We start from the raw sequence: 27,953 nt of genomic DNA on the forward strand, positions 1-27,953 counted from the left end.
AATAAAGCCCATCTGCAGTACAGGTGCGACATTGCGGGAGTCCTGTGGAACCCTATGGACTTCGTAGAAATAGAGATAACAAGGGTAAGTTCTTACCATATCTCATATTTTCTACTTCAGGGTCCATAGGGTATCCACAGGATACCTTGGGGATGTCCCAAAGCCGTATCCTTTAAGGGTGGGGATGCTCCTGTGCTGAGAGGAGAATCCGCCGCCCGAAGGAAGCATCCTGAGAGGCAAAGGTGTCAAAAGCGTAATACCTCACAAAGGTATGGACAGAACACTATGTAGCAGCCTTGCAGATCTGAACTGCAGAGGCACCACATCTAGCTGCCCACGAAGGACCCACAGACCTAGTGGAATGAGCCCTCACTAAGGAGGGAACTGGAAGACCTTCATGAAGATAAGCTTCTGAAATTGCCATACGAATCCAGCCTGCCAAAGTCTACTTTGAAGCAGGCCAACCCTTTTTACGGAAGCCATAGAGGACAAACAAGGCGTCCGACTTCCTAAAAGAAGAAGTGTGGTCAACATAAATTCTCAATGCCCGCACAACATCCCAAGTGGCGTCACCCACTGAAAGTCCAGGTGAATTGAAAGCCGGCACAACAATTTCTTCATTGATGTGAAAACTGGATACCACTTCGGGAAGGAATCCCAGACTAGTGCGAAGCACCGCCCTATTCCTATGAAAAATCAGAAAAAAGGGGGTCTACAAGAGAGAACCCCTAAATCCGAAACCCTTCTGGCCGAGGCAATGGCCAGAAGGAATATGGTTTTAGCTGTAAGCCATTTAAAGTCCAGTGGTTCAAACGGTGGTCCCTGGAGAACTCTCAGGACCACAGCCCAATTCCAAGGCGCCACCGGTGGAACAAAAGGTGGCTGAATGCGAAGAACACCTCGCATAAAGGTGTGCACATCAGAGAGCGCAGCAATCCTACGATGAAACCAGACTGAGGGCAGACCCCTGCACTTTCAGCGAAGCCCATGATCCAGTCCAGCCTGTAGGAAAGCCAAAACCCTAGACAGGCGGAACTCCCTAAGGGAATACCCTCTAGGTCTACACCACCGGAAGAAAGTATGCCACACACGATGGTAGATTCTTGCCGAGGAAGGTTTACGAGCTCTTAGTATGGTTTGCACCACGGAGCCAGAAAAACCCTCTGGACCTTAGCATGACCGTTTCAACAGCCACACCGAGTCAGGTCCAGGTGAAGACAAGGACCCTGTGACAGCAGATTCGGTCATAATGGTAACCTCAGAGGAACGTCTACTGACAGACTCTGGAGGTCGGAGAACCAGTGCCGTCTGGGCCACTCGGGAGCTATCAACAGTAGCGTACCTCCTTCTTGATTTGAATTTCCGTATTACCCGCGGAAGAAGGGAAAAGGTAGGCAAACTGGAACGTCTACTGGACGGACAGGGCATACACCAGAGACGCCTTTTCGTCTCTTGTTTGAGACCCGTACACCGGCAACTTGTTGTGCCGGGACGCCATGAGGTCTATCTCTGGAAGACCCCACTTGTCCACCAGACTCCGAAAGACGTCCTGGTGTAAAGACCACTCTCCTGGATGCACGTCCTGCCTGCTGAGAAAATCAGCTTCCCAGTTGAGGACTCCCGGGATGAACACTGCTGATAATGCTGGGAGATTGCGCTCCGCCCCGACCAGAATACCGAACACTTCTGCGAGTGCTACCCGACTTTGGGTTCCTCCTTGCTGGTTTAAATAGGCCACCGTGGTGGCGTTGTCCGACGGGACCTGCACAGGGTGACCCTGGAGAACCGGCTGTGCCAGCTGGAGAGCTCTTGACACCGCATGGAGCTCCAAAATGTTTATTGGAAGCTCCGCTTCCGCCCGAGTCCACCTGCCCTGAAACAAGTGTAGACCCGTGACAGCTCCCCAGCCCCGGAGACTGGCGTCCGTTGGTAACAGGACCCAGTTCGCCACCCAGAACGGGCGACCCTTGTTGAGGTGGGTCGTCTGCAAACACCAGGTTAGAGACAGGCGAACGTCCAGAGTGAGCCCCATCGTCTGGGACTTGAGACACTGAGGCAATCCATTCCATCTGGACCGGATCAATAGCAGCAGAGGTTTGGAGTGAAATTGGGCATACTCCACCATGTCGAATACCGACACCATTGAGCCCAATAACCTCATTGCCGAGTGTATCGACACTCGACGACACTGCAGACAACTGCGCACCCTCAACTACAAAGCAAGGATCTTTTCCTCCGTCACAAAGATCCACTGCTGCCTGGAGTCCAATAAGGCCCCGAGGTGCAGGATCCTCTGAGACGGGGTGAGAGTGGACCTCTGCCAGTTTGTCAACCAGCCGTGACGTTGCAGTACCGCAATAGTCAGATCCAGATGGTGTAAAAAAAACTCGAGACCCCGCTATCAACAGGAGGTCATCCAGATAAGGCAACAGTCGGACTCCCTGCGTCCACAGGAGAGCCGCCATGACCTTGGTGAATAGCCGTGGAGCAGTCACCAGACCAAAAGGCAATGCCCGGAACTGGAAATGTTCGTTGGAGATTGCCAATCTGAGGAACTGCTGATGGCGCAAAAGAATAGGGACATGCAGGTAAGCGTCCTGGATGTCCAATGACACCATGAGAGGGCATACCCGTGAGAGACCACCTCCTGAACCCAAGTGTCTGTCGTCCTCAACCAGCACTGGGCGAACTGAAGCAGGCGCCCCCCACTTTGGGGTCCCCCAAAGGGAGGCCTGGACTGTCAGGCCGCAGGTTTGTTATCTGACCTAGGAGCCGGACGTCTGGTACTCCAGACCTGTTTCTTGGGCTTGGACAATTTCTTGGTCCCAGCCTGCCGTGGAAAGGACTGTACTTTAGGCCTACCTTGGGCCCTGTGAGGCCGAAAGGACGACCCACCAGCACTAGAAGGAATCGTAGCAGACGGAAGACATGCAGATTTTGCTGCTGCCAACGTAACTACAATTTTGTCCAGATCTGGACCAAATAGTACCTGTCCAGACCTTCTAATCCCTTTTTGGAATCCGCGTCCGCTTTCCAAGAACGCAACCATAAGGTGCGACGAGCAGCCACGGCTGCAGAGGAGATCCTAGAGGTGAGCATACAAATATCTAAGGCCACTTCATTAATGTAAGTGGCCGAGTCTCGGAGATTGCCCACCAACTCGGTCTGTTCAGCCGAACAGTCAGAGTCCAAAGACGCCTCCAAATTATCCGCCCAGCGCTCCATAGCTCTGGCTACTCAACACACGGCCAGAGCCGGTCTGGATGCTTCCCTGCAAGGGAATAAATGGATTTGAGGTAGATCTCAACCTTGCGGTCAGCGACATACTTCAAGGATGACATCGAAGGCATAGGCAACGTGGCACTTTTGACTAGGCATGTGACATGTGAATCCACTTGCGTAGGGGATTCCCACTTAGAAAAATAATTGACCGCAAACGGATAAGCCACGGCTAAGCGCCTCTGGAGCTAAAACCGTTTACCTGGATTTTTCCACGCCTCCTCTAAATGATCCACTAATTGATCAGAAAGAGGGAACACCGTAGCCTCACCCTTAATATCCTTAAAAAGGCATATATGAATGTGGCCACCGAAGGATCAATATCCAGAATAACTAAAGCCGAGCGGACCGCTCGAATAAGACCAGGGATATACACCGTGTACTTAGCGTCCGGCTCTTTGGTACGGAGAGGTTCTTGGTCAGATAGATCCAGAATCTCCCCATCATCTGACGTCTCATCGCCATAAGGAGCAGATAAAGACGCCACCGGCCGTTATGAGGCCGCAACACAGACTCCCCCTGTAAAACATCGGACAAATGCTGAACCGATGTAGTTAGAGTATTAACCCACGCAGGCTCCGGAGAAACCTGGGAAGGGACAGGGAGACTGTGGGGTACCATCAATTGTCTCGCGAACTCCCGCATGGGTGACGACACCACTGACTGCTGGGACAAACCCGTCTGGGTAAACGCAGGTGGCGGAGCTAGCTGGCCCACAAGGGTTGTAAGCGCCTTAGCGAAACAAGCCCAGGGAGGTTCCTGTACCGGGACCATAATCGGCCGTGACAGTGCCAGGCACTGGGGACATAACCCCTCCGCGTTACCCTCCCCCTCCGCTATTGGTACCTTACATTTAGTACACATGAGCTGGAGAGGAAAGTCAGTCTCAGACATGATGGTAAGTATGTGACACTCACACCTATACTTATTGGTATAGTGTGAATAACACCCTGCACACCGCGCACCGCAAGGGCTTTGAGCAGAGCGAAATCAGGGACAGTAATAAAGCTGACAGTAGAAAGTGAAAGTACAGACAGCAGGCTAGCAGATTAGTCACATACAATGCAGAAGAAACAAATCCCTGCACTATTAGCGCTGGTTCTCAACTACTCAGACCCTCAGGCTGGTAGGACTCAGCGCTGCATACACTGACCTGTGACAAGCAGAGGAGAGGTATGCTGGGGGACCCAGACCGCAATGCCACCGCTCACAGGCTTCCAGCAGCGTTCACCATGCTTCAAAGATGGCCACCGAGGAGAAGAGGATGAAGGAGGCCGGCCTGGGGGAGGAGCGCTGACACACTATGGCCAATCAGACAGAGCAGAGAGGCTGTGTGCAGCAGGGGAAGCGCCGGCTGTGAGACAGGGAAAGCGCGCTCCCCTGGCATGCATTTAACCCCTGGGACGCTGCAACGCATGCCGCTCAAAAGCAGCCCGCTGTCCCAGGGGGTAGTGGAAGCGCAGGTTGGTCGCCTGGCTCCACGCTGCAGCCAGTCCCCAGGGAGCCCCCTGCCTGGGGACTCAGGACCATGTGACCAGCGGGGACCCACCGCGGGACCCCGCTGCTTACCTGCTATCCCCTGGGATCCGGCCATGGTCCAAGACATCTGGGGGCACCGCTAGCCGTGACCCCAGATGTCTACCAGCATCCCCGGATCAGTACCGGCGTTCTGGTACCGGCGGGGTGTAGGGGAGACGGCATGGACGTCAGTACTGACTGTCCATGCTGTACTCCCAGATGTGCAGCCAGCGCTGCCTTTAAAAGAAACTTCAGGGGCTCTTCACAGCCCCCCTCTACACAGTGCCTCCGACTCCGGCCAGGCACCGACGAAACTGAGATGCCTTGGCCCGGGGGCGGGGTATAGGAGAGGGACCCAGATGCATGCTGGGAGGCTGAAAACTTTAACTCTGTGGTGCCTGAAGACTGACGTCATCACCTATACCCCAAGGTATCCTGTGGATACCCTATGGTCCCTGAAGTAGAAAAAAGGCGTTAAAGTTAAGGCCCCAATACATCTGCGATATATTAGCGCAGTTCCCCAATCTCCAGACGCTGAGGGATCAGTGCAATCCAACATGTTGGATTCCTCCAATTCGCTGATCCTGACCAAAATATAATCAAGATCATCAAATCAGGGAATTTTAACATGAAGAATTTCACCAATTCCGCAACGGATCGGTGAACATCGATGGCCACCGATCACCATTTCCGGCCCGATCAGTGAATAAGCAAAATGGCCGACAGATGTATGGCGGTCTTTGGATTTGTAAGGCACCCCTTACATTTGCATTCTATATCATTGCCAGATTTGCTGTAGACCTAAGCAGATTTTCCTCCAAGATCAGCCATATATTTTGTAATTTTGTTTTCTCAGCCCCAGAATGCTTCTTTATAACATTTAGCTTCAATTTATGCAGGATGTTACAGGTATCATGGCCAATATTAGGTTTACAGAAAACATAGGGGCTGATTCAACATTGCAAGCAAGTGCAATGCTGAACAAAGATTCCTGATTATTGGGACTTTGCATGTGCGCAGGACCCATTCTGCAAGTGTGCAGAATGGGCCCTGCGTAGTCACACGCAGCCCCCTCTATGTCTCTAACTGACAAGCGGGGTCAGCTGACATTCCCAGAAATGGGCTTGACCCTCCATTTTCCGGGAGTGGCAAGGCCAGGGACTGCGCCGACTGACGCAGTGTCCTGGCCTTGCAAGCCTGCCAGCCTCAGTATGCCGAGGCTTACTAAGCTAGCTGGCCGCTGTCCACCATTGACCACTGATGGTCGAAGTGCTGGGATTGCAAATGCAGCAGGGGGTGTCATACACCACCTGCTGTATTTGCATATTAGCAAGAACGGAATTGCAAAACTGCCTGCGTGCAGCTTTGCAATTCCAATCGATGCTGAATCACCCCTATAGTGTCTATTGATGACTAATACCCCTTTGACATCATAATGCCGGGTCGCACCCGGGATTTTGTACACGGCTCGATCCCGGGTGCAAGCCAACCAAGACCTCTTTCAGACTGGCGGCCTAACCAGTTTTATTGCCAAGTCGATGACATCACCACCATCATGTGCCGAGTCGGCACTTGGAGACGAGATCATCTCAAAGCACGGTCTCTTCCTATGCTGTGAACGGGACCCGAGTTATCAGTTCACACTGCATCGCGAGCAGTGTTGAACTCATGTTCAACCCTGCTCATTACCAGGATTGAAATTGCTCGACCCGGGTTACTGCTGGCATTGTGAAAGTGGTATTAAAATGTTCAATGTGGGAGGAGGGGAGATTTATTAAGTAGCAATTGATCAAAATCGTAGATTTTCGATGATATTTGAAGCAGGATTTAAATTTTTTTTTTTTTTTTTTTTTTAAAGGCACAAGCACCTTGATAGATTGCTGATAATCATATTTCCTTCTCTAGCCTAGTAGTTTTCAAACTCCATCCTCAGGACCCCAGTTTACCTAGCAGGCACACAGGTGTATTCATTACTCACACATTTTAAAGATACACAGTTTGAGCTATATATTTCACATGTTATTCTATGAGGAGACCCGGAAAACATGTGCTGTTCAGGGTCCTGAGTACAGAGTTTAAGAACCTGTGGTCTAATCCATAGGTTCTCAAATTTGGCCCTCAGGACCCCTCACAGAATCACAAGTAAAATAATTATCTCCACCTAGGTGACCTGGAAACCGTGAACGGTTTGTGGTCCTGAGGACCAAGTTTGAGAACCACTGGTCTAATCATACAATGAAATATCTACTACCTCTCATATGTTTTTCTACAGGCTTTCAATGGCAAACTTTAGGTGTTTTATTTTTCTGTGTCACAACTCCGTAAATTTGTTACTTTATTAGGTTTTGTTTGTTCCATAGTTTATCCACTCTGTGAAATAGAAGATTGTAAGTTGCGATAGACTCTTGGTGGCCTCCCTAACAAGTGCCATTCTCACATGAATGCTGTTTTGGTGGATAGCCAACTGTACAAATTCAGTTGTGTTGTACGTAGTCTCCAAATATTTATTTACAACATTGCTTTAGGTGAAATTAGGAGTCTTTAAAGTCCTCTGGTGCTTTATAATAATATTTACTCAGTATTGACACATTGTTCTCTGAGCTTCATAATAAAGCTCTTGTTTAGAACTGCACTGTCCAACTGGTGAAATTGAAGCAGTTAATTTGGCAACCTCTATAAACAACTGATCATAGTAGGTTCACTTAGGTGTATCTGACTAAAAACGTGGAACTGTTATGTATATAATACATTTTAGAAAGTTATGTTATTTGGCTTTGGCAACAAGCAGCTTTATTATTTTAAATAACTGTCTGGATAGAGCTGGTAGGAATTACCAATCTCACAGCTATATTATATTGGTATGTTAAATTTCACTGTTACTTTGTTCCTCTGTACGGCACTAAAAACACTATGCGGCGGCTTTAAAATAATAGGGTTGAGAGTCCTGCTAGCTGCTGCCTTTGCAAAGGCAATGAAGTGGTTTGGAGGATAAATTCAAAATGGAAAATGTACAGTAATATGAGAACTTTAACAGGTACAAGCTCAGGCTAATCATATACAGGCAACTACAGGATATACCTTTTATGCTGCCCTAGTATAGTCTAAAATGTCATTGCACAGCATTTTTCCTGAACTTTTTTGCCATCTTTTGGACCAGGAACAGGCAGTGTTTTTCTCTTCCGGTGCCAGACATTGAATATTAGAAGATTTTCCAAACAATTTCCAAAGTGCAACAACCATTACAACATATACAAACATTAACAAAAGTAATATATGGGTACAAAAATGTTAGAGGTTTCCCTGTCCTTATTTTTTTTTTTAAACTATTTTGTTTAGGTTAAATTGAGAATTCATAGTCTGGGACACGAAGATATGATTCACAATTTTTTACTTTTATTCAGTTCTGTTCAATTAACTGTGGTATGGTTCACTCACTGGAGGCCCAAGCTTCACTTTTAATGGGTTTGCAAGCCATGCTTGGGTTCTCCAAATTACAGAGGATCTAGCACTCTAAAAAAGGTCTACTCTGTGGAGGAAGGAGGTGGAGCAGATGGATAGAAGCAGCACAGGGTGCACTTTAGGAAAGGGACTACCCCATGAACACCACACAAAACATTAAGTGCCACCTTGTGATACTAGCGCTGAGGGTTGTTTACATATTTTGGACAATATTTCCTGGATTGGTGGGAAATCCTACAAGATGAAACCATCCACACCAAAGGTTCAATATTTGGTTTATTTGTGATCATTTTGGGTTATGTGCCTATCTAGCCTTTTTTTAAAAAAAATTACAAAAATGAAACACACGGTACATCACACATATGAGCAAATTTTTTTTATTTTCTACATTTATATTTTACTGATCATTATTTTTTCTTTTTATTTAATCAGACAAGAGTTGAAACAAGAAAGGGGAGCAGGGAGAAGGATCTGGCATTTTAAAAAATTAATATTTCTATTAATAGTGGTCAAACACCTCACCTACAAGAATATTTCTTGCAATTAAGGGGTTAAAACAATCTATCTCCCTGCCCCCCTTTAGGGGGGGAACTCCCCAATATATATATATATTTATATATACACAAGCAATTATAACATCTTCCTATATCAATCATAAAAATATTGTAGGAGCCTACCCTATAGAACTAGGGAGATGTCCATATTAATTATAGCTTTGTGTTAAAAATATAGGGCGGATAGCCTATGTTTCTTATTTGTAAATGATTTACACATTACATGTTCAGTGTTTAACCCCCTTCTTTTTGTAAGATGTTCACCTTAATTTAAAAGGAGTTAAGACAGAGGAAGAAAGGAAATTAAATGGATACTAAATTAATGACAACCATATATAAGATCTACAATTAATGTTAACTTAATTTTCACACAGTTTGATGTTACAGTAGATGTAGCTTAGGCCGACAAAAGTGGGTGTAGGTTATGTTTGAGGTAAAGAGTAGAAGGGTGAAAAAAAGACTTCACAGGTTATTGATGATGGATATCAGTAAGGTATATGAAAATGGAGTGCACTGGTTGGCGCAGACATGCACTGACTGGCAGGTCTCTTACTATCAACATGCTCCACACATGCCAGTGCTTCCAAGCTTCTGAAAGTCACATCATCATCATCAGCTTGGCGTTGAAGCAGCTTCATTTGATTCTATTTGTAATGTTCCTTTGCAGTGCTGACAATCTTAGGCAATTTAGCATCATGCACAGCCACAAAGGGAAGTTAAATGAGGACAGATTTAGACACCACACATTCCAGTGCATCAACCTCAACCAAGAATACAAAAAAATACACACTGTACAGAAACAGGTCTAAGGACTTAGGACAAAGGATTCAAGCTTTAAGGCTCAAGTCACCAGTCATTTAACTATGTTCCTGTAACACACAGAATGCATGCGCTTGTTCATATGATATTAAAAAAATTAAGACACTTATTTTCTTCTTTTGAAATCAGTACTCTCATATTCCTTACAAGGTGGGGGGTAAAAGAAAATGTCAGTAATGATAAGTTAATGAAAGATAAACCACTTATTGGTGTCATTCCTGGAATACCCAGCTTCTCTAATAAATCGGATAAATAAGGAGTACAAGACACTGATTTCATGCTGTACAAGCTGTGAGGTGAAATAAGCAGCCACTGAACAATACCAGACTTTCCATTTATATACAAGTAACACTTAACCCCCATTTAGCTGTGGCCTTCCAGGGCTGCTTATGATAAAGTTTTACAGGTAGAGCAGGCAATTTACCATCTCATATCATTCCATGGGACCCCTTCTTGCAGTGCATGATAAAAATGGCTGTATGGTTTCCGTGGCATTACAATGTGAAGAGCCTGGCAATGTCATATCCTCACAAAAGGAAACATGGAGTGGTATCCCTGGAAGACTGAAGCCACCTTAGCTACATCTACATACAGGAACAGTAGCTTTTACTCTTTTGGTAGTATGAGAGGTATTGTTATATTTTGAGAGAAGTGTGTCTGTGCATGAGGTGTAAACTGAAAAGAAAACAAACAAAGGAAAACGTTGCAAGAGCAATCTGCAGCCGCACAGGGTTAAATCTTGATCCATTACAGATAATAAAACAAAGATGAGAATGGAGGAAGCCAGGAGGGGTATCAGCAGTGGTCACACTTGCATTGTGCCAGTAGGACATGAGAAGGTGTCTTACTCCTGACCAAATCCCTCTGTCTCTTCTATTGCAAACAGCAATTTTTCCTTAAGCTGTTCAAAACTTTTATAAGGCGGGAGGTCCAGACGGTTAAAGCTGAAAATAAAGGACAGTTATGCTAGGTTTTCCTTGAAATAAAACTGCAGGGTAGTAACAAAGTTTTATTGTATTCAATTCAGGATCAATATTGGATATATAATGTGTACTTTATGTCAAGTACTGAAAAAAGGAATTTGAAGCAACAACTGGATTTTGGTACATAAATGAGTTTGTGTCTATTTGCGCCTTTACCTCAAAAAAATAAATAAAAATATGTGAACCAATCATATAATAATATTCCAGGTAAACCTTGGATCATCTTTATAAAAGCACCTACATATGAATAATCTCAAATCTGCCATACTGATACTGCAGTTGAGATGGACATTTGATATAGGTGCGACTGAACAAACAAATTATGACAGGATATTTACGCTTATGTTCAGTGAGCAAGATGTGGCCCTATGTGTTTACTAAAACACTTTCCATTTTTTGTATCTGCCTCATAATCACCCTTACCTCTTCCCAAAGCCCTCCTGCCTGTCTTGTTTATGTGTTATATTTCTTAATAAAATAACTTGGGGCTCTCTCTCTCATGGTAATGTTACCTTTGGGCGAGTATGAAATCTCTGAGCTTGTCTAGGACCCAGAGTATATAGAATATTGCAGATGCAACCAAATGGCAGATAAATCCCTACAATTGTTATTAGCCTAAACAGAGGGATAAGAAAATGAAACTGACTATATGCCTTTCCCCCTGCATTAGGCACAATTATACAAAACACATTTATAGTAGGGGTGAGCGGGTTCGGTTTTACTCGGATCTTTAAACGGCATTTTATTGGCTATCGCCTATCATGTGTTTTGGATAGCCAATATAATAAATCCGAAATTGCGGTAAAGTGGCGATAAGAACCGAGTAAATCCGAACCCGCTCACCCCTAATTTATAGTAGGAATTTACCATGTGTGACTCCTGGGCAACCAGTTTTCTTTTCCAACCTTCTCAATACAAAATTTTTGAGGACCATTGCTCCCTGTAAAATAAAGAAACATGCTCTGTAATGAAGACACAGAGACAGATAAATTCCAAAGTTTTTCTCCAAGATTTTCTTTTCTTGATATAGGATTCCTGTGGCCATTAGCATCGATTGATTCCCTAACTGGCTGAATGAATGTTGTTGCCTAACTACAAGTTATGCATTACAATTCTAATTATGTTGATACTAGAAATTGTGGTGAAAGTTTGCACATCTTGAGTTTCGTGGTTGGTCTTGCGGTTCTGCTCAGGTGTTCTGGGTTATACAATCTTCAAGTTTTGCTTTGCTATGCCACGGGACACCATTCTACACTATATGTAAGTTAGAATTTTGCAGCCTTCATAGTCTAAACCAGTGCTTCTCAAACTCGGTCTACAGGACCCCACACAGGTTATGTTTTCCAGGTCACTTAGCAGGTGCACAGGTGTAGTCACTACTCACTGACACATTTAAAAAGATCCACACATGGAGCTGATTATTTCACTTGTGATTCTGTGAGGAAACCTGGAAAACATGCACTGATTGGGGTCCTGAGTACCAAGTTTGAGAACCTGTGATCTGAACAAAACTCAAATGAGAACGGTCAGGTCACTATGGTGTATGGTGTGGTAAGACTTGAAAGACGTCACCAATGAAACATGCATAACGAGCGCAATGGTGTGAATTGAGAAAAGGTTATTCATCTCTAGGTCGACAGCTTTTGTTGTTACATACCTGGGTTGGCTGGTTTAAACTGAATTTAAAAAAAATATATTATGCTGTGACTACAGGCATAATAAAGATCTTAAAAAAGACTATTATAAGGGAATCCCCCTGGCATTATTTCACATTCTTTTTACTTGTGGTCTTCATTTGAGTGAGCTGAACCAATATAGTAAATTCGCACACTAAAACTAAATCTGCTTCCACAAACTCCTCCCCTAACAATCATGTAGGACAGGAAAAAAAAACACAACTAACATATTTAAACTTAAAGGGTAAGCATATCATTAAAGAGGCAATACACAGAGAAATATCTCATGGTTTAATCTTCATGTTTATTTAAATTCAAAACCTTCAGTACTACTAAAGCAGCACATCGATTAGCAGACCAAAAAACGACTGCACGATTAAGACACTGTAATCGTGCAGTCATTTAACAGTCTGTGCTGTGCCTACACTGAACGATTGATCGTTCAGTGTAGGCACCCTCCATCGTCTGTGAACATACCCAATCTGTTGTTATCGACAGATTGACCGGCATGTTCACCCGATGATTGATGTCGAAATGACTAGCGGGAGCGTGCATCGCTGGTAATTTACGACATAAGTGTGCATGATTTGTGCACGACTACTGAGCGATTGCATGATTACGATGTCATAATCGTGCAATCACTCAGTATTATCGGCATGTGGATTGTGCGCCTTAAGATGAGTGGAAGGAATACTTAGGGGTAAATTTACTAAAGTGAGTTTTTAGTGAAGATGTTGCCCATAGCAACCAATCAGATTCTACTTAACATTTAACTAGCACCTTCTAGCTAAGATATTAGCTAGAATCTGATTGGTTGCTATGGGCAACATCTCCACTTCTAAAAACTCTCACTTTAGTAAATTTACCCCTCAGTCTGCCTCTTTTGATGAGGTAAAAAATCCTAAACTTTGGATTGTTAATGTTAGAAAGCATTAAAACCTGGTTGATCAAGGTTTCAAACACATAGCAATGTTTCACAGTATTAATATAAGCAGGATTATTATTTTTTCATTAATACATTAATGCAAAAAAATAAAAATAAAAAAAGATTTAATAGAAAAAAAAAACCAAGGAAAAAAACCTGTTTATTCCAACAATGTTACATACCCATTAAGTCAGCAAAGCCTCCAACTGGTAATCGGCAAGTCCCAGTAACAAACTGAAGAAGTCTCATGCGCTTCTCGTTATCAATGTCTTTAACAAACTAATAAAGGAGAATAGGAAAAATGGTCACGTGCAGAAACTAAATGCAAATGAAAGGAAAATTCCCATCCTGAAATAATATTTGCAATAAAATAATTATGTTCTGACACCCTTTGGTGCACACCATTTATAAACAGTTTGTTACCATATACAGATTGCAGCAAAGATTTGGTTAAGATAATTAACTTACAAGTGGTAAAGGTTAAGCATGCATAAAGAAAATGTTGCGGAGGTCATACATCCAATTAATTTTTAACAATGTTAAAATATTGTGACCTTAATCAAATGTAGTCAAAATATTCTAATTTAGGTTCAATCCACACAAAGTGGTCCAATTATGAATTTTCTGGTTGCTTGACAATTTAAAAAAATAAATACAAATTTTTGTCAGTTATATCCCCTATATGCCAATAGTTCAAAAATCACTAATATTTTTTTTATACTTGCTTCTTTTTCAAATTCTTTTTAAATCATGTCAGACAGCGATGTTCAGGTTTCTAGGCATTTACTCAAATGCAAATATGGTAGAACCTTGGGACAAAAACCATTGTTCTCAGCAAAGTTTGGGCTGCATTTTTGGTTTGATGCATAGATTACCTGATTTCACCTTAATGGTGAAAGAGGGCCCAAAGAGAACAAAATATTTGCTAAGCTATGACTTTTCAGAGTGCCATTATCTCAGCTTGGAAAGAAATATCAGGTTTCAGTTTTTTGTGATTTGTTACCAAAAATGCTTAAGTCTGAGATTTGTGTCCTACAATTTTTATTAAATTTGGAAAATTACGTTTTCTCAAATTTTTACCCACTTTAGGCTTAAAAATCTCGGGTTTGCAAAATTTTATTTTTGGCTAAAGTCAAGGTCCATATGATTCTAAGCTACTGCGATAAGTTTGAGACTGAAGGCAGAATTAAGTTGTTGTTGATACAAAAAAAGATTTATTTTTTTTACAGGCTCCATATAAATTTATAATACTGGACTTAAATAAGTCTAAACAATTATTACATTTAGTGGGACGTCTCCTCAGAAAATTTAGGTTGAATATTGTGTGATCGTCCAGTTGATGTTGTCAGCTCCATTGCATTCAGTTTCTTCAGAATATTTTTCACAGGAATCCAGGTTGAGTCCTTGTTGTTCTTTTTAAATGAGGACCTTGGTCCTAATGGATAGTAGATAACCACGCGGATGTTCTTGTCCTGCACGCTGATGTTATCCACTTATCCAGTCACCATTGATTTGATCCTCTGTCAAAGAGCAAGGTTACATGCTACTTAAATTCAACCTCTGCAGAGTATGAAGAAGTCCAAGTGAGCAAGTCTGTCCCTCTCACAATCAGGATCAAAAGACACAGTTGTCTGTGTGTACGATGGACAGTGATGGCTGGGGAAGGTGGATGACATCAGCGTGCAGAACAAGAACATTCACATGGTTTTCTACTATCCATCAGGACCATGAAATTCATTTCAGAATAACAAGGACTCAACCTGGGTTCCATTGAAAAATATTCGGAGGAAACTGAATGCAATGGAGCAGACAACATCAACTGGAAGATCATACAATATCCAACCAACACTTTCTGAGATTTCCCACCTACTCCTGAAACACCAAATGTAATCACTTGTGAGTACATAAAAAGAGATTAAATATATGAATGCCCTATTATTAAAAATAAACCTGTAATATGCTGGATGTCTCCCACCATCCATGTCGGAGGCCTTAGTTGTAGTGCTCCCAAAACCTGGGAAGGACCCCCTCAATCCACTCTTATAGACCTATTTCCCTTCTTACCACGGACATTATATACAGGACAGCCCGTGTCTGCTGTCACGTCCGCTGCAAGTCTTCAAGAAGACTGCAGACAGGCTCCAATGGGAACATCTGGGATTGGTGGGGGATGGAGTTGAGGACACGAGACAAATGATGTCCTGCCATTTCCCCACACTGCTCTCCCCTAAACTGCTGGCTATTCATCTTAATTCTGGTTTTGGTCCTCGTTTTATTGGCTGGGTCCGTCTTTTGTACTTTATCCCCTGCATTGTTTGCACTGGCTATCGAGTCCCCCTGTGGTATAATGGTGGTTTTTCTGAGCTGGGAGTGCTGGGATTGGAGTCTTTCTGGATTTCATATGGTATCAAAACCCTTGGCCATTTGTTTCACAATGGGGTGCTTCACTCCTTTGATCATTTGTGCATGGAGTTTGGCCTTCCTCGTACGGCATTTTATAGATACCTTCAACTTCGTCAACCCCTGCACTGCCAGTTTGGATCTGACCCTGTTTTATCATCACCTTCTCTTCTTAAACTTGCACTTATCAAATTACCTGCTCGTAAGACAATCTCCTATCTTTATAGTGATCTTACCTCTCGTAATTTGCCAGATGCCCTTCTCCCCCTTAGGAATAAATGGGACTTAGATTTGGGTTCTCTTCAGGATGAACAATGGTCTCAGTTGTTGGGCTCTATAAGATGTACTTCCCCTTGTGTTCGTTTCCAACAAATCCATTATTTTATTTTGCACAGGTCTTACCGGTCCCCTGTTTCTATTGCACGTATTGATACTAATGTTCCAACTAATTGCCCCAAATGTCATGCTCTTGGTTGTGATTTTTGTCATTTGTTATGGGATTACCCCAGGGTTAACGATTTTTGGAACTTCGTATGGTCTGATATGCAGTTTACTTTCCCCTCATTACCTCCCTTAGAGGCAAAACTTTGTTTATTCGCATTGGATATCGAGGAATTGTTTAATGCAAATATTTATCATGTTTTAGGCTTATCGACTTTAGCAAAAGTAATTATTGCCCGGTCTTGGTGTGCTCCAGATACTCCTGATATATACAAATGGAGGGCACTTGTTAATGATACCACTGATCATGAACGGTATGTTTATACTAGTCCTAAAGCCCTTTCTAAATTTCACAAATTATGGGATAGATGGGCTTTCTTTCTTTCTTCGGCCTTCGTAGACCAATTGGGGATCCTTCCGTGTAATCTATCCTCTTTTATTCTACCTTTTCTTTCCCTTTTTTGTTTTTGCCCCGTTCTTTGTTTTGTTTGCTTCCTTATTGTTTGATTATTTTATTTTACTTCCATGCGCGAGCTGTTTATATGTCATATTTGTGATCTCAGGTTCGGTTTACTGCTGATACTTCTTTGATTGTACCACTGTACTTTCCTGTTTTTATTGGCAACACATTTTTGTTTATCTGTTTGTTCTGTTTATAATATGTAGAAAATTTTCTAATAAAAATCTACATGATTTAAGAAAAAAATAATAATCCTGTAAGTTTAGACATTAGTCCAGTATTATAAACCAAATGGAACCTGTAAAAAACTTTTTTTCTATTTTTTGTATCAACAACTTCATTCTGCCTTCAGTCTCAAATTTTAACAGTAGCTTAGAATCATATGGCCCTTGACTTTAGGCAAAAAATTTTTTTTTCCTATTTTGTCAACCTGGGATTATTAGGCCAAAAGTTGGTAAACTTTAAAAAAAACGTAATTTTTAAAATCTAATAAAAATAGTAGGACACAAATCTCAGGACTTCAGCATTTTCGGTAGCAAATTACTAGTACATATGTAGCTCTCACAAAAAAAGAATTAAACCGGATGTGTCTTTCCAATCTGAGATAATGGCACCCAGGAGTCATATATTCTCAAATATTTTGTACTCGTTGGGCCATCTTATTCAGCATTACATTGAAATAAGGTAATCTATGCATCAATCCAAAAATGTATCAAACTTTGCTATCCCAAGGTTCTACCACATCCCAGTCCTGATATATTTGCATTTGCGTATATGCCTAGAAACATGAAAATTGCTGTCTGCCATAATTTAAAGATGGCCATTTCAAAAGGAAGCAGGTCAAACAATAAAACGTTATTAGTGGTTTTGAACTATTGGCATATAGGGGAGAAAACTGTCAAAAAATGAAAAAATGTAAAAATGGTCAAGCAACCGATGTTGGACTACTTTGTATGGATTGACCCTTTATAGAGCACAACCAGTAATGGAATGCCACCAATTCAGCTGAAGATCCTCCCCTCATTGGGGAGTCTGGATTATTTAGCAATAGGTGTAGGACATTCAGCAACACTTACCAAGCTAGAACTAAAAGATAAGTTAAAACATACAATATCTCCCACTCTCATAATGTGACAGACCTCCAATTGTATGAACTATAGCATCAACATAAACATCTGAGGTTGTACATTCACTCAAGAAAAACAGTTTTCCCACCTGCCAAAACCAAACAATCTGCTTGCTGGTCCTTGTATAATGTCGGTAGATTGTATTTCGCTGCCAGTCATTAAGATCAATTTCCTGCATACCGCACAGGAGAACCTGTTGACAGGTGTGTGTGCGAGGACAAATTAAAAGATATAAAAATTATTGCATTGCTATGGCAAGCCATGAAAGTACATCTATTACATCTCATCAGGCCTTACTTCTAGTTCTTTTGCATCAAAATATTGCAGGTACTGCTGGGGTAGAATTTCATTGAAGCCCTCAAAAAATGCCTGTGTTTGTTCCTCTACTCCTCGAGACAGTCTCCACTCTGCTACCAGCCTGCAGGGTACACATGCAAAACACAAAACGAAAAGCAAACCAGGAACTGAATGTATATCTTTCCTGCTGCAAACCAGCTGTTACATTAGATACAATTAGGAGCTAGACAAACGGTGGCAAGCCAGCAATTATGGAAATGCATGCTTGGACTTGTTGTAATATCACAACAACTGGAGAGCCAAACGTGGTCTACAGTTGGATTGATCACTATGTAGATCAGTGCTTCTTAACTCCAGTTCTCACGGATCTTCAACTCCTCATGTTTTCTGGATTTCTTTAATCATGCAGAGGTGACATATGCTACTTGGCTAGGTCAGTAATTATCCTACCTGTTTCCATATACAGAAATCCCCAAAATATGAGCTTTGGAGTGTGCACGAGGATGGGGCGTAAGTAGATGAAGAAACTAGAGGTGAGCTGTTCGGCTTTGACTCGGTTCTTTTCGCCAAATTAGCGCAAGTTCAGATTTATCGTATTGGCTATCCAAAACGTGAGAGCCAGATAGCCAATATGATGCAGTGTTTGAGATCCAAACATAACCAAGTAAAACCAAACCGCTCATCTCTAGAAGAAACCACAAAACAAATTTATAAGTAAACGTTTATTTGAGTTTAATTTTTAAGTTTATATTTAGTTTAATTTTTAAAGTTTAAAATGTTCTAAAAATGACATTTACCTGATGTATTCTTCCTTATTTTCCTCCGTCACCAGGATGTTGCTGCCATTTGCTTTCAGATCATGGCTTTTTACCTCACCAAGAAGCTCCTTGTCCACTGAAAAATACATCTCCAGCCCACACTCCTCTAGGTTATTCTCCCTATGATAAACACAGCAATGAGGAAATTAAGATAGTCTCTCCAATAACTGCACAGAGTTAATGTCAACTGTCACTAAATGCTAACGTAATTACATAATTTCTATACTCTTCAGGTCTCTATATATATTTATATTAGTAAAGGGACTCAAAATATGTCAGGTCACCACGGACTGCATCGTCCAGCCCCGTGTCGCTGCTCATGTCTGTCCCGACCCCTCGTCTGTATACTCTGTCTCTACTGATGTTGGAGGGGCAGCACATGCATGTAGGAGATGGGACAGACCTTAGAGAATCACTTAAAAAATTCAAAGTGGAAGCCTGGGTGCAATGCAGAATGGGATGTTTGGAGCGTGTGTGAGGGAAGGAAGGGAGGGAATTGGGAGGATACGGAGTTGACCGTGCCCAATATACGTGTGTGGGTGTATTGAGATAGAGATTATAAATTACCATGGGTAATAAAGGGAGGGAGACTCTAGCTTTAACGCTCGGGGCTATTCAATTAGCCTCCCACATTCGTCTGATAACCCATGTTAACGTACGTGTTTAGTGCGTTATCAAGGTTATCGGGCATTAATGCACAGGATTAGTGATAAGTTCACAGTCTTGAGCGTTAACTGGCAGTTATCACCCGATAACTGCACATTCACCAGGGATTTTTTGGGGGGTCTCAGGAGATCCGAAAAGAAATCCCTGCTAAGCAGGGCTTATTGAACACAGACCGGTGATCAATTGGCACCTATTTACAAAGTCAAATATATGAAATACATGTCGACGTTTCGGTGCTAACGAGCACCTTTATCAAGACAAATGACTATCATAGAGAAAAACTCCTACAGGCTGTAGGAGTTTTTCATGTTGACATGTGTGTTTTGTCTTGATAAAGGTGCATGTTAGCACCGAAACGTCGACATTTATTTCATATATTTTACTTTATAAATACAGCGGTTCTTTTGCATCTAAAATACCCGGAGTGCCGTCCCCCTTGGTGTGCTATACTGCTGGAGTGCATCTGTATCCAAAAGGATATGGACATCCCAGTATTTAAGTTAGTCCCGGACACTGCAAAATATATATTATTTATATTTCTTGACTTTTCAACCAATTTATGATAAACTGCTTACTTGATCCAAATGAGAGAGTTATAAAACTCAGGATCCACAGATTCCAAGTCCTTCAGTCCCACTGGCTTGTTTAATATGCGCTTGTAGAATGGCAATGAGAAACCAGTGTCTATAAATTTGCCATGGAACAGAGCCTGACAAACAAATTAGAGTGTCATGAGTAAAAATCGCTCTCTCTATTTCACCAACTCCCAACAATTACATTAAAAGATGAGCAGAGTGACAACTTTATGCCCTGTAAAGAATACTACAAAGAAACTGTGTAATAAAAACATCATGATAAAGAAAAGAGGACAACATAAAAGCTTTCATTACATAAGCTTTCATTACATAATATAGAACATTCGATTATTCCTTTAAATCACCTCATTTAACACAGACTATCAACAAAGGGCCTGATTCAGAGATGGACGGAATCACAGGGCCTCACACAAGCGGCTGTGCAATCCCGCCCATCTAAAATGCAAATACAGCAGGAGGTGTCTGCATGAAACAGACACCTACTTGCTGCATTTCGGTCACAGCCTGGGATCACCATTGCAACCATCGGTCGCTATGGCTGCGGTAAGCTGAAGCTTATTGCGGCCCGACTGGTCCTGGCAGCTTGCGAGACCAGGAAATCTGTGCCCATCGACGCGGACCTTGGCCTCGTCCCTAAAGATGAAAGGTCAGCCCTGATATCAAATATAATACAAGTTTACTTGTATTACAAGTATGTTCCATTTGTATTAAATTTATACTTGGTGAAAATGGTCGATGGCACAGCTGTTAGCAGCTTTGTGAAGTAATGGGACACTCCCGCTGGAGTGGCATTTTTGATGTTTATCTAATATTTCTACATCCTTTTTTTGTTGTTCTTAGAGTACAGGCTGTAGTAAATAAATAAAAAAAAGTGTGGTTTGTCCACCCCAGACTTTCTGAGCTAACCAAAGCAGAGCTCACGGGTGTGTTTAATAGGCTCGCCATGTGACTCAGGATAACTTCATGCTATTCAGCAGTAAAGTTTTATTTTACAAAAAGTGTCATTTTCAAAAGGTGACATTAGTACTGATGCTCAACTTACCATGGCGATGAACCTGCCAATAAAGCGGAAGTAGCGCAAGTGATCAGGGTTGATGTAGGAAGCGGGGTTGATTTGCAAACAGTAATTATCTTTTCCAGCGTACTCAAACAGGCAGTACATGGGGTTAAGCACTTCATGGGAAAGAAGGAAAAACCACTCCCTACACAATAAACAGTTATGACATGAATTAGGCACACACTTAGTCACATTCTTTATTGCATAATAGAGTGCAGACCTGGACATTACCTTGCCACACCTCCATAATCTAACCCCTCTTCTCCAGGAATGATAATCCACAGTCTCCGCCTGAGATCTTGTGGGTTAAAACTCATAATCTAAGGAGAGAAAATTTTAATAAAATATCAAAATACCAGTGGAGTTATTACCCATGGTGGTTAAATATTACAGGCTAATTCCACCTAGCATTTGTTTTCTTTTGTTTATTAAGCAAACACCTCAAACTAGCAGAACTATGGGAGTCCTATGCCAGTTCAGCAGAATTCAAAAGCAGCTGATGTGCCAATCTCTTCTATACATGATCAGAAAGACTGGTGCAACAGGCCAGTGTTCTTTTCTAAGACAAAAGCAGATCTCATGAAGTGCTACAAATACTTTTGCATTTTGATGTACCAGCTCCCCAGAGCACCTGGTGTTCATTATATGAGACCACTACAGCTCTGCTCACTTGAAGAAAGGAAGAGGTTTGTAAAAAAAAAAAAAAAAAAATAATATTAATAATCCTTAAAATGATCTGGGATTTGTAATTCATCAGTGAGGCCACATGAATATTCTGTGCATAGGAGTGTGAATGTGCTGAGGTTTAAGGGAGCTACTGTTTATGTGCCTACAGGCTCACTCATGTAATTCCAGGCCAGTACTGTGTCGTCAGGCAGCAGCTGGGCCTATGGAACTAGCCTCATATTTGTTAGGTGAATAAGAAGTACTCTCAATCATAGGCGTTCACACAGCATATGCAGGGTATGCGCCCTGGTGTAGTAGGCACGATTGATATTGTATATCCCAGGGAGGGGTAGTGTTACATCTGTTTAGTAGTGTATATCCCAGGGGAGTCGCACACCCCTTTCAGTGAGCCTGCGCAGACCTATGCTCTCAATGTTAGGTGTTGTATAAAATTCTTTAATGATGTTAGTTTATTGCATAAAATGAACTTGATTATGTAGAGATGTTTGTAAGTCAAAAAACCCTACTATTGATTTGTCCAATTTTGCACGGCTTTTAAAGTGATAGAATGTGAAGACTATGGTTGTTTTACCAGTCTCTTGTTGGTCACACACCTGCTGAAAGGAATCCTCAAACAGGGTTTTCCTAGAGACTGTGATCTTGATGTGCTGCTGCATGAACAGTTGCTGTAATACAATGATTCGCAGTGATTTACACAAGTAACACTGGAATTTATAGTGTTCCACTTTTGGACCAGTTGTCATACATTGTAATGAAGGAGCTGTGTGTACTTACCTGGCACCAGAACCTGAAGTACTGCACCTTGGCCTTGAAATCACGCACATATGCAATCTGTGGCCCATTATCCCTGTATACAGAGAGAAAGTTAGGTGCGTACACATGGAGTGATAAAACTGAACGATAACATTCATATCGTTATCATTCATATTGTTCATTTTTATGTACTTACCAACCTGTCAATGACCAACGATGCACGTTCCCGCATGGACGATAAAGATATCTTTCATCGTCCATGCATGCAGGCCAACTTGGACAATATCATCAACTTTGCCTGTTCAGAGATGTGGCAGGATGACTCACTGAAAGATATCTTTGAAAGATCTTATGGTGCAAACACACGGTCAGATCAGACAACAATAACGATATCGTTGTCTTGTTGTCCTGCATGTTCGATATCGAACATCCACCACACCACCATCCCCCAAATTACTATAATGACCCGTGATCAACGATAGTAACCTGGTCAATATCGACCAGGTTGGACTGCATGACCGGGCGATGGTCGTTATCGACCACCCGTGCCCACGCAATGGTCTATCGTTTGAGGGTTGGAAGGGGACAAAAAATGGTCGATATAACGATAAACGATATCGTTCATATCGTCCTACAAAGTCTGACCGCGTGTATGCACCATTTGAAAGATATCTTTCAAGTCGTTGGTAGTACAGATCGTACCGTGTGTTTGCACAATTACCATAAAATGGCAAGTAATCGGTTTCTGAGAATATGAAGCCAATCCATATAGGACTGGTGCTTTCAGTAATAATAAAGAAACCAATAAAAGGATAATATCACAGGGCAGAATAACTGTCTTTGTGAATAAGAAAATGCAGCGCACAGCATTAAGAGTTTCTAGTGATATACTTAATTAATTTTTCCTCCTAAGCAGCACTGAATTCCATCCCTTCACTCACAAGGCAGATTTGCCAGTCCGGGGGTCGATGTAAGTGGTTGTTCTTCTATTGTGATCCACAAAGTATGGAACCCCGTCCACCGTAAACCGCATCTCCCAGCCCTCTGGCAATGGCTTTTCATTTAGTTGTCTGAAAGACAGAATATTCAGTGTGCAGCAATGTGCGTAAACACAACTATTAGCACACACACTAAAAAGCCTGGCATGGCATGTTTTCACCATTTTATGCAATTGCATGACACGCAAACATCTCAACATGGCCAGAATTTCTCATAATGTTTGCAGTATCTCCTTGAAACCATACAGAAAAAAAAGCTATTCTGGGAGAAAGGGGCAGTTATAGCCAGTACTAAAAAGGTGTATCTATTATTGTAGTTAAGGAAGTACCTGCTTCGATTTCTGGTTTAACTAAAATTTAGTTTAATAGATCTATTCACCTCAAGTGACACCCACTTACCCCTGATTTCTTGGATCCTCCCATTGAGTTGTCCGTGTAGTGTGGTTGACAAAATATACCCTGCCATTTGCATCGGTCCTCTTTTCTACAAGTGAATGGAAAAAAATAAATAACCATTGGTGAACCAACTGAACTGGTTTAGACATACTTCCTTATTTCTATGTATACAGACTATTCAAAATCATAGATGTTTATTTTCACCTTAGCTAACAAAGAAGAATTTAGAATGAATTTCTGAGACACTTACCCCACTCAACAGGTAAAGGGCCCAATGGATCATACTCTTTACTCTGGCCTGAATAATCCTGGTTCTATTTATAAATAAAAAAAATAAAAAAGCTAAATTGCCTTAAAGACAAGCAGTACAGAAATAGTGCATGGCTAACAGCTTTTGGAAAAGAAAAACAAGACGAAAATATTTATTAATTTTCAAAACAATTTTTGTTAATATTTTTAAGTATTCTTCACTTATTTTCCACCATTTATCGTACGGAAAAGTTGTTGTTGAACATAGCAATGAATCAAGGCATCTTCTTTTACATTCTAAACATTGTGCATAGCTACTTGGGCAACAGTTATTAGAGAGTGTAGTTAACAATAAATATGGTTTCATATAACCTTTTAGTTTCTATTCAGATCTATATGGAAGTTTAGAGTTAGCGATAAAGAATCTTGTTTTTTGATGTGTATTTTAAAACTTCCAATATAAACTGTTTAATCTCTATGCGATTATTGCATAGCTGATGGCTAATAAATGTTTTATTATAATTGGCCATAACACATTTAAAATTCATCATCAGTGGGTGCAGCCTTGTAACCTCCTGAGAAACAGGTCAAGGGCATGGCTGGTTGTGCACATCAATTTACCAAGCGGGTAGATGGTGTCAAACAATGAATGGCATTGGCAAAGTGTTATTTTGTATCTGACATCAGAACACATTGTTTTGTGTCACCATATGTGTAGGCTTGCCATACCATCCCTTTAATTTGGGACCATATGAATTACTCAGATTCCATGGCTGGCTGACTTCAAGTATCCATTTCACCTGGTTTTAATCTGCCACTGAACCTGTGTAATTCACATATGTCCAGAAGTAAAAGGATGACATTGCAAGCCTACGTATGTGGAGCATTGAACAGTCTGGCCTTATTAGTGTGGAAAACTCATTCCTTATATGCTTTTTAGCTAAACTAATAGGATGGGCCTGATGTCCCTCATTTTACTCAATTAACTTCAAAGCTAATATATATGGGACTGTGTTAGCTCATATTGTTTCTGATGGATTTTAAATATGGATCCTATTTACATAAGAACGCTATAATATCCGTTAGTGTTCCTCATAAGAAATTAAAGACTGTTGGTATATGATTGTTTTTGCAGTTTGGACTGCTCATATATTGAGATTAAAATAGCAAAATCTCTTTGCTAGTGAATATTGTTACTATGTTATGTAGTGATATTACATGTGCATTTATTGGATCCTTTCAATTAGTTTCGTACAACTTATATTTTTTTTTAGAATTTAATAAAGGTGTTATTTAATTTCATATATTGGTCCCTGAGACCAAATCTTCTCATTGATACGGTTTATTAGTTATACTTTAGATTTAGCGCACCACTTAAAATGACTTTTATTTGGGTGCAGGTTAAACTGCAACAAGCCTCAGTGCTATAGAGGAGGAGAAGCCTGGTCTACCCTAATAAAAGTGAACCTTTTAGTGCTCAGCCTTCTCCAGCACTGCTATACCCAGAGAATTTCTCTATTATCAAGGCTGGGGGACACTGGACCATGGGGTTGCCACTGGGTGAGTAGGAGCTGGCACTTAACTACTGTAACTTTAAGAACATAAGCTCCTCCCCCATCAAGTCCCAAAAGGCTAGTGTCTGTTAAGTGCCCGTAGGTGTTGGGCTAGTTTGGTGGGGGCTGCTGGGAAGCCCCAGTTGTAGTTAGAAATTTTGTCTTTATTTGTAATTGATGTATTTTCTTTTTAAGTAAGGTTATATGTGATGCTTCAAGCAAGTGAGAGTGCTTAGGCGGCTGTAGGGAGCTAGTTCTAGCTTGTCGATAGGCAGCTGATCCAGGGAGGGGGGAGCTCATCGGCAGGTCGCTCCCTGCTGTACACTCTTGTCTCTTCAAAGTGGCTGCCTGGGCCCGGGGACTGGGTGCACACTCACCCTATTAGAGGGTGCAGGGCGATGCTGCTGTCCTGGAAGGCTGCGCCATCTTGCCGGAATACTGCAGCGGCCTCACGGAGTGCACGAGTGACAGGCAGCCCGTGACACCGGGCGGTCTCATGGTTTTCCGCAGTGAGGGGGGACCATGGTACAGGGGGGGGGGGGCGGAGCTTGTTCGGGCTGGCCTCCACCTGGGATGTAGTTAGCAGACCGGCAGCCTCGAGGCCGCCAGTCTAAATCCCGACGGCTGAAGCCCGACAAGGGCCTTAAGACAGGTGTCGAAATACCAACGCCAGAACACAGAAGGATGGCTGCTCGAATGAGGTAAGTCCAGGGTGTCCTTAGTGTTAGCCATGGGGGAGGGGGGTAAGGGGAGGGTTAGGTTTTTGGGCAAGCGGTAGGTTAGGGTTAGGCACCCCTGGGGGGGATGGTTGGGGTTAGGCACAAAGGGGGGGGGGGGGGTTAGGTTTAAGCACTAACCGGGAGGTTTAGGCTGCAAGAAGGGAAGGTTAGGGGGTGGGTAAGTATACCATCCATTATGATGCCGCTGTCGGTATTGTGACAGGGGGCATCCATACAGCTGGCATTACATACCGATTCCTCCATCCCTGCTATGTTGGCGTTACAGTGTGCTGCGCAGGACGCCGTGGCGGCCATTGCCAAGCGGATCCGGAACTCTGCTGCAAGGACACATTGCTGGCAGCATCAGCTCCTCTCCTCTGCGACTTGGGGATATTAACCTCTCCCGGAAAGCCAAGTGCCCTATTTTATTATTGCATTGCCATTTATGGTCAGTGCCTCAGTGAGCCTATTGCCTACCAGTTTGAGTTCCATTTATCAGCACTGCACAGAGCAGTGGTGTGAGGGTGCATGGCGGACGAGATAAAGGTTGTGGTCCTCTCTGAGGTTGTGGACTTAGACTCTTCCTGAGTCGTTGCAGACCTCATTATGGTGGTCCAGCAGTCCCTGGACTGCTTAGATATCACTGCCCTGACGGAGGCGGTTAGCCAATTTAAAGGTCGGCGCAAGGTGGTCACTTTCCCCGCTTCTACGGATCTTTCATGTCTTGTCAAGGAGGCCTAGAAAATGCTGGACAGAAATTTTTATGTCCCTCGTATATTTGTCTCTCTTTATCCACTTCTAGCGGATCATATATGACTGTTAGAACTGTGCCCCGGGGTGGATGCCATGCATAGGCGTAACTACCATAGGTGCAAGGGATACAACTGCTATGGGACCCAGAGCTGAGGGGGGCCCATCTTCCTTGTCAAAGTTACATGTGTTACATACAGTTATCACCATTGTTTGGCACATAGGAGCCCTCACAATCTTTTGCTATGGGGCCTTGAAATACCTAGTTACGCCCCTGATGTAAAGGTGGCTCGCTGAGCTAAGCATAAAGGTGCTTCTGGTGAAAGGTTCGGTGCCCTTTAGAGAAGAAACTTGAAGAATTTTTTAAGTCTATATGCCCCTTACTGGCCCCTGCATGGGGCCGAGCCATGGAGACTTGGGTCGATAAACTTGTCGAGGGCCTCCATAGTGATTTATCCCGGGATTCATTGCTGGACTTAGTGGAGCAAATTCTTGGCGTTGTGGACTATGTTTGTGAGTGCTCAGGCTGGAGGATAGAGACCCACACCGGGCCCCTCGCAAGGGACCGTGGTGAGTAACATCATCCAGAGCCAGGCACCTCCACGGGTAGATACCCCCACGGCTAACCGACGGGAGGCAAACTGGAGGGAGTGTCACCGGTGGAGAAGACAGCCATTCGCACAGGCAGACCGCACTCACACCACCAAGTTCCCACCATCAGTATATCGACATCCAGGGCGTTGAAAGACACCAAAGGGTGAAGAGGATCGTCA

At 42.7% G+C, this 27,953-nt stretch overlaps 1 protein-coding gene across 1 annotated transcript in view; it reads right to left on the reverse strand.

Moving 5' to 3' along the window:
- Nucleotides 1–8,619: 8,619 nt before the first annotated feature.
- The window catches only part of ITCH (itchy E3 ubiquitin protein ligase), an 82,361-nt gene continuing 63,027 nt past the window's right edge, over nt 8,620–27,953 (reverse strand). The window contains exons 11-24 of the mRNA XM_088480642.1: nt 24,160–24,223; nt 23,913–23,997; nt 23,457–23,585; nt 22,537–22,609; nt 22,356–22,427; nt 21,307–21,395; nt 21,061–21,220; nt 19,998–20,131; nt 18,736–18,876; nt 17,939–18,059; nt 17,730–17,834; nt 13,396–13,492; nt 11,480–11,552; nt 8,620–10,573 (exon numbers count right to left, since the gene is read on the reverse strand). Of these exons, the coding sequence (XP_088336768.1) occupies nt 10,474–10,573; nt 11,480–11,552; nt 13,396–13,492; nt 17,730–17,834; nt 17,939–18,059; nt 18,736–18,876; nt 19,998–20,131; nt 21,061–21,220; nt 21,307–21,395; nt 22,356–22,427; nt 22,537–22,609; nt 23,457–23,585; nt 23,913–23,997; nt 24,160–24,223 (1,443 nt within the window). The 3' untranslated portion in view covers nt 8,620–10,473. The remainder of the gene's footprint in view (nt 10,574–11,479; nt 11,553–13,395; nt 13,493–17,729; nt 17,835–17,938; nt 18,060–18,735; nt 18,877–19,997; nt 20,132–21,060; nt 21,221–21,306; nt 21,396–22,355; nt 22,428–22,536; nt 22,610–23,456; nt 23,586–23,912; nt 23,998–24,159; nt 24,224–27,953) is intronic.

The sequence above is a fragment of the Taudactylus pleione genome, unplaced genomic scaffold (genome assembly GCF_031769625.1).
Source record: "Taudactylus pleione unplaced genomic scaffold, aTauple2 ptg000256l, whole genome shotgun sequence".
In the NCBI taxonomy this organism is placed as follows: domain Eukaryota; kingdom Metazoa; phylum Chordata; class Amphibia; order Anura; family Myobatrachidae; genus Taudactylus; species Taudactylus pleione.